At 47.8% G+C, this 13,014-nt stretch overlaps 1 protein-coding gene across 7 annotated transcripts in view; it reads left to right on the top strand.

Moving 5' to 3' along the window:
- The window catches only part of PTPRU (protein tyrosine phosphatase receptor type U), an 83,686-nt gene that overhangs the window by 29,486 nt on the left and 41,186 nt on the right, over positions 1-13,014 (top strand). For all 7 annotated transcript variants that reach the window (XM_084785124.1, XM_084785119.1, XM_084785118.1 and 4 more), the window contains exons 8-11: positions 2,988-3,296; positions 11,588-11,697; positions 12,040-12,241; positions 12,574-12,676. In XM_084785124.1, coding sequence (XP_084641250.1) covers positions 2,988-3,296; positions 11,588-11,697; positions 12,040-12,241; positions 12,574-12,676 — 724 coding nt within the window. The remainder of the gene's footprint in view (positions 1-2,987; positions 3,297-11,587; positions 11,698-12,039; positions 12,242-12,573; positions 12,677-13,014) is intronic.

The raw sequence follows: 13,014 nt of genomic DNA, 5'->3' as shown, positions 1-13,014 counted from the left end.
CCAGAACTTCCGGTCTTCTGACCCCATTCCCACCCAACGCTGGCATAACTCGCTGTTTTAAAGTAGGCATCCTTTCCTCCATTGTCATCAGTGATTCAGAAGCGTTAAGTAACCTTCCTGGAGTTGCACAGTTAGTGAGAGTGGATGCAGGATGTGACCTTGGATGCCCTTGATCCCATCTAAAGCTCCTTCCAGGAGGCAGAGGCAGTTGTTGGTATTATAACGCTCATTGGCACTATTACAACCAACCTATTTAATTTGATAGAAGCTACATGCTACTTCCTGTTTTCCCGAGCCCCCTGACCTCTGGTCTCTGAGTGGCCTATGGGATTCACTTGGAGAGGGATTGATGGTCCCTAAGCCGTCTTGCCAGTGTGTGTTGGCAGCTGAAGGGAGTGCCTTGGTGGCAAACGGCGTTTGGAAGCGAGAGGCTTTATAGATTCGCAGCCTTCAGTCAGCATATCGGTCTGAGTCAACATGGTGTTGGAGCCCTGGGAGCCGGTCAGGACTGAAGAGAAGAGGGAAGTGATCCTTTCATGGGCCCCTCAGTCTGCTGATGTGGACCAGGGTCACCCAGCTGCTAGAGAGGGAGATGCCCTCCTAAACCGGCATTTACTCTCTGTGGCAGAGGCTGCTTGTTGTCTTGAGCCCTGAGTGGTGCTTTTGAAGAGCCTGAGCGGGTTGTTAGTGCTTAGAAATCTGGATATTTCATATTTTAAAAATCCCGAATTTCTAGCTCTTTTGAAAACTGGGAAGGTCTGGAAATCCTCAGCCTAGAGCCCTCCATGGAAAGACTGATCACCAGGAGCCAGGCTGCTGCGGCTGCTGCGGCTGCTGCGGCTGCTGGTGGTGATGGGGCCCTTGCTGTCTTGTTCGTTGAAGTCTGAAGTTTCTTTGTATCTGGCCAGTGTGCCTTGACCTTGATCTGTCCTTATCCAAATCCTACAGGAGGTGTGTGTGTATGTGTGTGTGTGTGTGTGTGTGTGTGCACATACCAGTGTGGGGGGTTGGAGAACAATTTGCAGGAGGTGGCTCTTTCTTTCTACTGTGTCCATACTGAGGCCCCACCTTTCGGTTTTGAGGCAGGGGGGTCATGTGCTGGCCTAGAACTCACCAGATAAGCCAGGCTGGCTGGCCATTGAGTCCCGAGAGCCTGTCTGCCCCTGCCTCTGCCTCCTAGGTTCTGGGATTACAAGCACACACTGCCACATCCATTTTTATGTGGACTCTGGGAATTGAACTCGGTCCTCATCCTTGCAAAAGCAAGCATTTTTGCCTACTAAGCCATCTCTCCAGGTCCTCAGTTTCTTTACTTACAAAATGGGGACATAGCCGGGCGTGCTGGTGCATGCCTTTAATCCCAGCACTCGGGAGGCAGAGGCAGGCAGATCACTGCGAGTTCAAGCACAGCCTGGTCTACAGAGTGAGTCTAGGACAGCCAAGGCTACACAGAGAAACCCTGTCTCAAAAAACCAACCAACCAACCAACCAAACAAAAAACAAGCAAACAAACAATCAAAAAACCCCCCAAGCCCCCAAAATGGGCACATATTTTAGGCAAATGGAGTCATTAAGAGACTGTGGAGCATGGCCCGCCTTTCTCTCTCCTGTTGGAATAGATGTGTCTCTTCAAGGCATGAGTGTGACTATTGTTTTTTGAGAGTGAGTTCTGCCTGGGGACCAGGGCACCCACAGGTAAGAGCATGGGTTCTGGTGCCAGCCCGATTGGGTTTAGATCCTAGCTTCGCCTCTGATTCTTAACTGTGGACACTCCTCACCTGAGCTCCATGTCTCTGCTTTCTCGTTTGTATGGCAGGGTCAAGGACAGACCCTGTCTCTTTGGGTTTCAACAAAGAAGGAATGAGTTAAGACATTTTAAAGCCTGTAGAAAGATGTTGGACACTTCCCAACCCCCCCAACTATTACCTGCCAATATTATTATTGCGCCGGCAGATTGCATTTTCCTTGTGGGTTTGGCAGTCGGGAAGCTCACCATTGACTTTGCACCTTACCTGTAGAACACTCCCTCTGACATAATGACGTGGATTTCTGTTTCTGCTCCTTGAACGTTCTCTGTTACATGGTACTATTTGCTGCCATCGCTCCCATCATCCTGATTTGTACATACTACTGTAATTCTCTCTCTATTACTATAAATGGTTTTGCAACAAGTTTAGAAATGATGAAACTATAGCAACAAGTTGATTCTGAGTGGCCCAGTATTGTTCAGAATGTTCTTGAACTAGGGGGTAAATTGTGCTAATTTAGAGCATACCTTTTTATTATGAGATAGGGATTCACTATGTAGCCCAGGCTGACCTCCTCCTGAGTGCTGGGATTATAGGCATGTGCCACCATATTGGCAATATCTATCCATCTATTCATCCATTTATCCGTCCTCCCATCCATCCATCTGTCTAGGTAGTGTGTGTGTGTGTGTGTGTGTGTGTGTGTGTGTGTGTGTGTGTGTGTGTGTGTGCTAGACACACTGTGAATGTGGAAGTCAAAGGACAACCCCATGGAGTTAGTTCTTTTCTTTTACAAGATGGGTCTCAGGAATTGGACTCAGGTCATTAGGCTTTACCAAGTGTCTTTATCCCACTGAGCCATCCCGTCAGCCCAGTAGTTGCTGTTTTTTATGGGTTATGGAGCGTTACTCTTTGCCATGCCTGGTTCACGTGTATTACCATAATAGCCACAGTATAGTCCATCTATCCTCCGAGGAAGCCTTGCTTCTGTGTGGGTGCTGGGGATCCACATTTAAGCAGTTCAGGAAATCGAGGCAGAGGGAGGCCTAATCATCCAAGCAGTGATTGCCGGCTGCAGGTAATAGAGTCAAGATTCAGACATGTCTCCCCTTATGCCAGACCGTGCGGTACTTCAGCCTGTTCAGTTCTGAGGGTGCTAGAGGCAGAGGATGCTCCCTTCCTCTCCTTGTTTTTCTCTTCCCATTCCCTCAACCTTCTCCCTGCCTTCTTTGTCCCCAGAGCCCATGAGGGCCCCCAAAGGCCTGGCTTTTGCTGAGATCCAGGCTCGCCAGCTGACCCTGCAGTGGGAGCCCCTGGGCTACAACGTGACGCGCTGCCACACCTACGCTGTGACCCTTTGCTATCACTACACCCTGGGTGGCAGCCACAATCAGACCATCCGTGAGTGCGTGAAGATGGAGCGGGGTGCCAGCCGCTACACCATCAAGAATCTGCTGCCATTCAGGAACATCCACGTGCGGCTGATCCTCACAAACCCTGAGGGGCGCAAGGAGGGCAAGGAGGTCACCTTCCAGACAGACGAAGACGGTAAGCGTCCCCAAGGGCCTCCCACACCCAGGGCCATGGCTCTGATTGGAGTAGGGAACTCTGACAAGGCAGTGGTGGTCATTACTCATTCCTGGGGAGACTGTGGGTTCCTAGGTTATTTGGACCAGGAATGTTCCCCATGGCAAGGTTTTAAATAACAGTTTTCACTTGTGAAATAGATTTGGACGGATTCGGTCACTTTCTGTCTTTTTAATTTTAATTTTTTTTTTTTTTTGAGATAGCCTGTCACTGAACCAGGGAACCTCCCATCTCTGCCCGCCTTTCCTGAGCGCTGGGGTTTCATTCACATGTTAAAAACCATGCCTGGCTTTTTAAATGAGTGCTGGAGATCCAAACCTGGATCCTCCTGTTTCCATAGCAAGTGCTTTACCAACTGAGCCCCTGTCCAGTCCCACTTTTAGCTTTTCGAGCCTTTATTCCATCCGCCCCCCCCCCCCCCCCCCCCCGTTTCTAACATGGTCTTGCTGTGTAGCAGAGGCTGGCCTCAACTTCTAACCCTTTTGCCTTTTGCTTCATCCTCCTCAGTGCTGGGGTTGGAGGTATGTGTCACTGTGCTTGGCTTGAGCCTAATTTCTAATGCATGCATTTAAAGCTGTATGGTTTTTTCTTTTTATTTCTTTCTCTCTTTCTCTTTTTAAAGATTTATTTATTTAGTACACAGTGTTCTGCCTGAATATAACACCTGCAGGCCAGAAGAGGGCACCATATCTTATTGTAGATGGTTGCAATCCATCATGTGGTTGCTGGGAATTGAACTCAGGACCTTTGGAAGTACAGGCAATGCTCTTAACCTCTGAGCCATCTCTCCAACCCTATATGTTTTTTCTTTACTCTCTACTTGAGCCGCATCCCACAGTGTTTATTGTCGCCTGACTGGGGCTTTACCCTAGACTTGTTCATGATAAGCAGGTGTTTGCCAGCACCGAGCTCTGTCCTCAGCCCAAATGTAAGTTTTGATACGTTCTGTTTTCATTACGCCTCAGCTTAAAATATTTTCTAATTGCTGTAATAATTTCCTCTTTGACTCAAAAGTTATTTCGAGTTACTTTGCGTATTTTCTTTCTCTCTTTCTTTTTTGGGGTGAGGGGGCTTTTTAAAAATTTGATTTATTTATCTTACATCCTGACCGCAGCCTCCCTGCCCTCCTCTCCTCCAGTTCCTCCCTCTCCCCTCCCTGCCATCCTCCAGTCCTCTCTTTCTCCTCGAAGAGGCTCAGAAAAAGGGAGGCCTCCCATGGATTTCAACCCGCCATGGCATATCAAGTTGTAGTAGGGCTAAGCACAACTCCTATTGTGGCTAGGCAAGGCGATCCAGTTAGGGGAAAGGGATTCAAAGGCAGGTAACAGTGAGAGACCGCCCCTGGTCCTGATGTTAGGAGTCCCAGATGAGGCCCAAGCTGCACAACTGTTATTTGGGCCCCTATGTGCCCAGGTTAGTTGGTTCTGTAAGTTTTCTTTCTTTCTTTCTTTTTTTTAAAATTTATTTTTATTTTATATGCATTGGTGTTTTGCCTGCATGTATGTCTATATGAGGGTGTCAGATCTTGGAGTTAAAGACAGTTGTAAGCTGCCATGTGGGTGCTGGGAATTGAACCCAGGTCCTTTGGAAGGGCAGTCAGTGCTCTTAACCGCTGAGCCATCTCTTCAGCCCCTCTGTAAGTTTTCTTGTGGTGTCCTTGACCTGTCTGGCTCCTACAATCCTTCATCCTTCCATGGGATTCCCCATGCTCCGCCTAATGTGTGGCTGTAGGTCTCTGCATCTGTTTCCACGAGTTGCTGGGTGAAGCCTCTCAGATGACAGTTATGCTAGGCAGCTGTCTGCAAGTATAACAGAATATCATTAATAGTGTCAGGGGCGGGCTCTGTCTCAGGGCCTGGGTCTCAAGCTGGGCCAGTTTTGGTTGGTCATTCCCTCAATTTCTGCTCCATCTTTACCCCTGCATATCTTGCTGGCAGGACCAATTGTGGGTCTAAAGTTTTGTGGTTGGGTTAGTGTCCCAGTCCCTCCTTTGGAAGTTTTTCTGGTTATAGGAGATGGCTGTTTTAGGTTCCGTATCCCCCATTGCTAGGAGTCTTAGCTAGGGTTGCCTGCACAGATTCCTGGGGGTTTCCATTGTCTAGGTTTCTAGCTCCTCCCAGAGATTGCCCCACCCCCACCCCAGATTTCAATTCTCTTTCCTTGTACTCTCGCCCTCTGGTTCCCCCTACTCTGTCTCTCCTACTCTCATTCCTGCCCCTCCCCTACCTGATTCCCCCCTCCCTCCCTCCCTCCCCCACCAAGTCTATTCTATTTCCTCTTCTCAGTGACATTCAAGTGTCCCCCTTTGGAGCCTCCTTGTGACTTAGCTTCTGTGGGTCTGTGGACTGTAGCATGGTTCTCCAGAACTTTGTGGCTAATATCCACTTATAAGTGAGTACATACCATGTTTATCTTTCTGAGTCCGGGTTACTTCACTCAGGATGATCTTTTCTAGTTCCATCTATTTCTTGCAAATTTCATGACGTCATTGTTTGCATTTATTTATTTGTGTCATTCATTGTTTTTTTTAACGGCTGAGTAATCTTTTATTGTGTAAATGTACCACATTTTCTTTATCCTTTGCATTTGGGGTATAGATATTCTGGATTAAGATGTCTTCCTGGTGCATTTTACCTTTGATGAGTATGAAATGCCCTTCCCCATATCCTTTGATTAGTTTTGGTTGAAAGTCTATTTTATTAGATATTAAAATGGCTACTACAACTTGCTTCTTGAGTCAGTTTGCTTTACCCTGAGGTAATGTCTATCTTTGTTGCTAAGGTGTGTTTCTTGTATGCAGCAGAATGATGCATCCCATTTTCACATCCATTCTGTTAGCCTGTGTCTTTTTATTGGAGAATTGAGTTCATTGATGTTGAGAGATATTAGTGACCAATGATTATTAATTCCTGCTATTTTGATGTTGGTGGTGGTAATGTGTGTGTGTGTGTGCGTATGCGTGTGCCTTCTTTTGGTTTTGCTAGTGTGTAATTATTTATATCCTGCATTTTTTGGGCTGGATTTATGGAAAGATATTTAAATTACATTTAGTTTTGTCATGGAATATCTTGTTTTCTCCCTCTATGGTGATAGAAGGTTTTGCTGCATATAGTAGTCTGGTCTGATATCTGTGGTCTCCTAAAGACTGCAAGACATCTGTCCAGGCCCTTCTGACTTTCAGAGTCTCTGTTGAGATGTTAGGTGTAATTCTGATAGGTCTGCCTTTATATGTTACTTGACCTTTTCCCCTCATGGGAGGATTTTCATTTCTGGTCAGATCTATTTGGTATTCTGTAAGATTCTTGTACATTTATTGGCATCTCTTTCTTTAGCTCAGAGACATTTTCTTCTGTGATTTTGTTGAAAATATTTTCTGGACTTTTGACCTGAGAATCTTCTCCTTCTTCTATTCCTATTATTCTTAGGTTTGGTCTTTTCATAGTGTCCCAGAGCTGCTGGATGTCAGGAACTTTTTAGATTTAATGCTTTCTTTGACTGATGTACTGATTTCTTCTCTTGTACCTTCTGCACCTGAGATTCTCTCTTCCATCTCTTGTATTCTGTTGGTGATGCTTATTTCTGTAGTTCCTGTTCTCTTTTCTAGGTTTTTCCATCTCTAGGATCCTCTCTGTGTTTTCTTTATTGCTTCTGTTTCCACTTTAAGGTCTTGAACAGTTTTATTCATTTCTTTCACCTGTTTGATTGTATTTTCCTGTATTTCTTTAAGGGATTTACTAATTTCCTCTTGAAAGGCCTATATAATCTTCATAAGATTGGATTTAAGGTCATTTTCTTGTGCTTCAACTATGTTAGGATATCCAGGGCTTGATAGGCTCTGGTGGTGCCGTATTGCCCTGGCTGTTGTTGATTGTGTCTTTATGCTGGCTTTTTAGCCATCTGGGGTTTGCAATTATTATAGGTTTAGATGCTGATTTCTAAGTTTATCTTTGTTGTATGGGTGGGTTTTTTTCCTTATGTTTTCCCCTTGGTTTCTGTTTCCTCTCTGTCTACGTCTGGGTCTGCATGGATTTCTGATGACTAGTTAATCTTCAGGTCCAGTAGTGTGTCTCCCCTCAGGTTTTTGTGGTCTGCATGGCCTTTAAGGTTTTGGGTGCTACTCTTGCCTCTAGGGTTGCTAGTACCAGCCTGGCCTGGGGTACTCAGCACTGGTCAGCCTTCAGGAAAGCAGGCTGGGTTGTGGACTGGAAAAAGGAGTTCAGGGCATGGGGTGCAGTTTATGGCTGATGGGTGTGTTTTAGGGGAATATGGAAGGCAAGGGTTTGGGGCTGAGCCTTACCTGGTTGTCCCTGGTGACTGCAGGCTGCATGAATGAAGGCAGTGTTGTGGGGCAGGAAATGGATTGCAGGGGTTTGCGGTGCAGTTACTGCTGTTTGTTGGATGTGCTTTCAGACAAGTTGGCAGGCAGGGCCTTGGGGAAAGAGGGGGTTGACTGGTGTTCCTGGTGCCAACAGGCCTTCAGGAAAGCAGGCAGAATTGAGGGACAGGAAACAGAGCACGGGAAGTGGGGTGCAGTTTCCCTGCTGTTGGAGGTGTTTTCAGGGGAGTTGGCAGGCAGTGGGTTAAAAGCTGGAGTAGTTTCCCTCCTTTCCCTGGGTCTGGCAGACCTCTGAAAAAGCAAGCAGAGTTGTGGGGCAGGAAATAGAGCACAAGGTATGGAGTTCAGTTTGCCACTGTTGGGTGTGCTTTCAAGGGAGTTGGTGGGCAGAGGCTGGCGGGGTGTGTGTATGTGGGTGCTTTCCTGATGCCCCACAGGCCTCCTGGGAAGCAGGCAGAAGTGTGTGTGTGTGTGTGTGTGTGTGTGTGTGTGTGTGTGTGGCTTTGATTTTTAAGACAGGGTTTCTCTGTGTAGCCCTGACTGTCGTAGAACTCACTGTTTAGACCAGACTGACCTCGAACTCAGAGATTCATCTATGTGCCTCTGCCTCTGGAGTGCTGGGATTAAAGGCATGTGCTACTACTACCTGGCCACTTTGTTTAATTTCTAAGCACTTAGAACTTTGTGTGTGTGTGTGTGTGTGTGTGTGTGTGTGTGTGTGTGTTACTGGGTACTGATATTGATACCTGGGATTTATGCATGCAAGGCCAGCACTGTACCAGTGAGACACAGCCCCAGTCCACCAAGGAGGACTTCTAATTAATTATCTTTTTTTTTCTTTTGCTATTAATTTCTAGCCTAATCCACTGTGGTTAGAGTAGGAATTTTAAATTAGGTTCTTTTGAAATTTGAACCTTGCCTTGTGGCCCAGCAAGTGGCTAAATTTTGGTGGATGTCTCCCCTATCTCATCCTGCCGCTGTTGGGTGCAGTGTTCTGTATACATCACACTGTCCAAATTCACTGACATGGCTCATGTCAGATGCCGGTGTGGATGGGATCTATATATTAAGGCATACAACCCTCCCCCCACCCCACCACCCTCATCACAAAGTGAGTTTGTGATTGGCAGGGCAGGGCAGGGCTTCATAAACCTGGGCCTGATGCTGGTTTTGTTGTTTTGTTTAGGTGCTGGAGAGTGAACCCCTGGCCTTGCACATGCTAAGCACACACTTTACCCACAACTTCATTCCCATCCTGAATTACTTATTTTTAAGGTTTTGATTTTTTTTTTTTTTTTTGGTAGCCTCACCAGTAGTGCAGGTTACCCTTGGATTTATGGTGTTTTTTTCTGCTTCCGTTTCCCAACTGTCGGGCTTACAGGTCCACGCCACCACACCTGACAGACATGCAACTCCTCACAGCTGCACTCTTCTGCCTGGACATGTCTAAAGCCTTCTCTGAATTCTTGCAGATTCCCAGGGACCTGTGAGAGGACTGGCTCATAGGTTTTCTTGTTGCCTATGTGTGCAGGTTTCTGTTCTGTAATATATACATATATATATATATGTGTGTGTGTATATATACGCACATAATATGCATATTTAAATGTTATTTTGTCTATTTATTTATTTTTTGTTTGTTGAGACAAGATTTTTCTGTGTAGCCATGGCTGTCCTGGACTCGTACTGTAGACCAGGCTGGCCTCCAACTCACAGTGATCCACCTGCCTCTGCCTCCCAAGTGCTGGGATTAAAGGTGTGTGCCACCACCTCCTGGCGCATATTTTCTTTTTTAATAATTTGTTTATTTGTGTTTTCTAAATATTGGTATTTTGCTTGCGTGTATGTCTGGGTGAGGGTGTCAGATCCTTCAGAATAGGAGTTACAGACCATTGTGACCCGTCATGTTGGTGGTGGGAATTGAACTCAGGACCTCTGGAAGAGTAGCCAGTGCCCCTAACCACAGGGCCATCTCTCCGGCCCCTGTATATTTTACATATAGCCATAGCCCATATAAAATTCAGCCTGCTTCATTGGTTTCTCCCTAGACACCACTTCAGCATGGGCGTACACATTGAAGATTTTCTCAGGCAGGAGGAAGCAATGGCTGGGATTGCCCCAGAGCTTTGCACACACAGCCTGTAGTTGAACAACAGACTTTATTCTCATGATCGCTGCATGTCAGCCGGTCCCCAGGGCTATGGTCAGGCTGCCTCCTTCCATCTAGGGTGCTTATCCTAAGTAGTCAGCCCAATAAATCCCTGTAGACTGGACACTCCAAGAAACTCACATCCAATTGAAGAAATCTCATCCACCAGGGTCCAGGAGGCCACCAATGTCCCCTCTATTGGCCATCTCCCAAGGATGACCATTGTCCTGGTAGATAACATCATGTGTTAATTTTTTTTTCTTGCCTCTCGGCTTTGTGTAAGCAGAACCACCCAGTAGATGTTTGCTCGGTGCCCACTTGTTTCTATGAACTTTAGGCTCTCAGGAGATCTGACCGTGGCGTGCACGGTCCTAGCGAATGCATTCTCAGGGCTGCGTGGTTCATTGTAGGAACGAATCCTCCACACTTCTTTCTGTTAACTGTTGGTGAGTAACCGGGTGGATTCCAATCTGGGGGTTACTTTGAACAATGCTTTGAAGAGGGTGTGGGCCGGTTATTTTTTGGTAGATATTCATGTGTCACGTGGGTGTGTGTAGGAGAGAACGGCTGGGTTGCAAGGGTGTGTGTGTGTGTGCATCTTTAGTAGATTTAGCTAGACAGTTTTCCACTGGCCGTGATTGTGCCAATTTATACTCCACTCGCAGTGAATGAAACTTTTGTGGTTCTGTGACCTTAATGACACTTAGAATTGCTTTAAAAAAAAAAAAACCAAACCAAACCAAACCAAAACTGTTTAGGTGGGTGGAGAATGATCTCGGGAAATTCTTGCTTTAACTAAGTGCTTAGCTTTGTGTGTGTGTGTGTGTGTGTGTGTGTGTGTGTGTGTGTGTGTGTGTGTGATGCTGTGTGTCTTCCTCTACTGCTCGTCACCTTCTTTGTCTAGACAAGGTCTCACTGAGCCTGGATCTCCTTGGCTGGCCAGCCGTTGAGCCCTGAGAAATCCACCTATCTCTGGGTTACAGATGCATAACGGGGTGGCTAGCTTTTGCATCGATGTTGGGGACCCAAGCGCAGGTCCCCATGCTTTACCCACTGGACTCTTCAGCCTGGCTTTCATTGATTCTTATCCTTGGTCCCACTGTCCCTGCCCAACGACCCCCTCCCCCTCCTCACAAAGGTTTATCAAAGGTTTATCAAAGGGTTTGCTGGGTTAGAAGCTGTCATCATCATCGTCGTCGTAGTCATTGTCGTGCCCCCCCCCCCCCCCCCCGCTGTGCTTGTCGTTAAGAGTGTATACTGCAGCCCAAGCCAAACTGAACCGTGCCTACAGAGACCGTGTGGAAATTTTCGCAGCAGCGTGTGCAGCGTGTGTGTATGATGTAATTGTCAGTGTGGTTGAATTTCTTCAGTCTCGTTGAGACTGTTTATGTAATTAAAATCTTTTTAGACAGGAAAACATCTCCACCCATGATCCTGACCCCCTATCGGTAATTGTTTTCCTTCCTCTGGTAAATATCTACATTTCATCAAAGCTACCAGCTGGAGCAGGTGCCTGAATGGAACCTGCTTGCCCACGAAAGCGGGAGGAATACGTTGGCCCCTGTGGCACGGGCCTTGTGAGCTTTGAGCTTTGCATGCCTCGCATTATTTAGTTCTGGTGAGAGAGGGGCTGTGCCGTGCCCGTTTCATAGATGCAGAAAGCGAGGCTCAGGGAGGATGGACCGCTACAAGAGGCAAGGCTGAAGCACGAACTCTGGTATTTGGAACCCTAGCTCATTTTCCTCTGCCTCCACCCTTCCCTCCCAGTGCCTGGTGGGATCGCGGCTGAGTCCCTAACCTTCACTCCACTGGAAGACATGATCTTTCTCAAGTGGGAGGAGCCCCAGGAACCCAATGGCCTCATCACTCAGTATGAGGTGAACAGGGGCCCAGGTGGGAGGTGGGAGAGGTCAAAGTGCCTTCCTGTGCTGTGACACACACACACACACACACACACACACACACACACACACACACACACACACAGAGAGAGAGAGAGAGAGAGAGAGAGAGAGAGAGAGAGAGAGACATACGGGAAGACAGAGGTGGGGCTCAAAGCTACTTCCATGGTGCTCAGTCTGTGCTGTGTGAATTTTGAGCAGGGTAGTGGGCCTCCCAGTGCATTTCTGGTTTCCATGGGATATTGTGGTGGGTGGGGTTCCTGGGGTACCGTCACCGATTCCTGTCCAGTGCCACCTACCTGCTCCTTCTGCCCTCAGATCAGCTACCAAAGCATTGAATCCTCAGACCCAGCAGTGAACGTGCCTGGCCCGCGGCGCACCATCTCCAAACTCCGCAATGAAACTTACCACGTCTTCTCCAACCTGCACCCCGGCACCACTTACCTGTTCTCCGTGCGTGCTCGGACCAGCAAGGGCTTCGGCCAGGCGGCTCTCACTGAGATTACCACCAACATCTCCGGTGAGCATCTTCCCGGAGGGGGTCCAGGGTCCCAGAGCTCCAAGGATATTGAAGGGTAGAGCACCCTAGTGTGGATACAGAGGACTTTGCTGAGAAAAAAACGAACTATTTAAAGACAGAAGGCGCGAGTTGGGACTAAAGCAGAGGAGTGAGGAGGCTACAGTGGGTGGAATCAGAGTTGAGGTCAGAGGTCAGTGCCTAAGCTCAGGGGACCCGGAAGCTTAGATCAAGGGAAGATGATGCTAAGTTGGGGGTGGGGGTTGGGGTGGGTTGGAGGTCTGGTCTTCCTGGCCCAGTGGCCAGGCTCTATGCTTGCGTTGGTCTCTTCTCAGCTCCCAGCTTTGATTATGCTGACATGCCGTCACCCCTGGGCGAGTCTGAGAACACCATCACTGTGCTGCTGAGGCCGGCCCAGGGCCGCGGAGCACCTATCAGGTAGGATAGCCTGTGAGGAGAGGGTGGGCGACAGGCCTTTCCTCTGATGTGGCCAGCAATCCGATTACCCAGTTTCCTGCCCGGGCTCAGAGCTGAGGAGGGTGCTCCATGAATCTGGGCAGTGGAAAGCTTGGAGCCACTCATTTCTAGCCAAGACCACAGGTCTCTGCTGGTAACTATCACGAGTTTCCCAGACAGAGTCTAGTTTGGAGAAGGAATGGTTTAGGCCTCACCAGGGTGGTTCATTAGACGTTCAGGAGAAATGAAACTCTCAGGGCCTTGTGTTTTCTAGCTAGCTCTGTTTCTGGAGACGTGAGTGGGCATCCTGGAAGGCTAGA

Source organism: Acomys minous, assembly GCF_964271855.1.
Source record: "Acomys minous genome assembly, chromosome: 6".
NCBI lineage: Eukaryota > Metazoa > Chordata > Mammalia > Rodentia > Muridae > Acomys > Acomys minous.
This window is presented reverse-complemented; position numbering and strand designations above follow the sequence as displayed.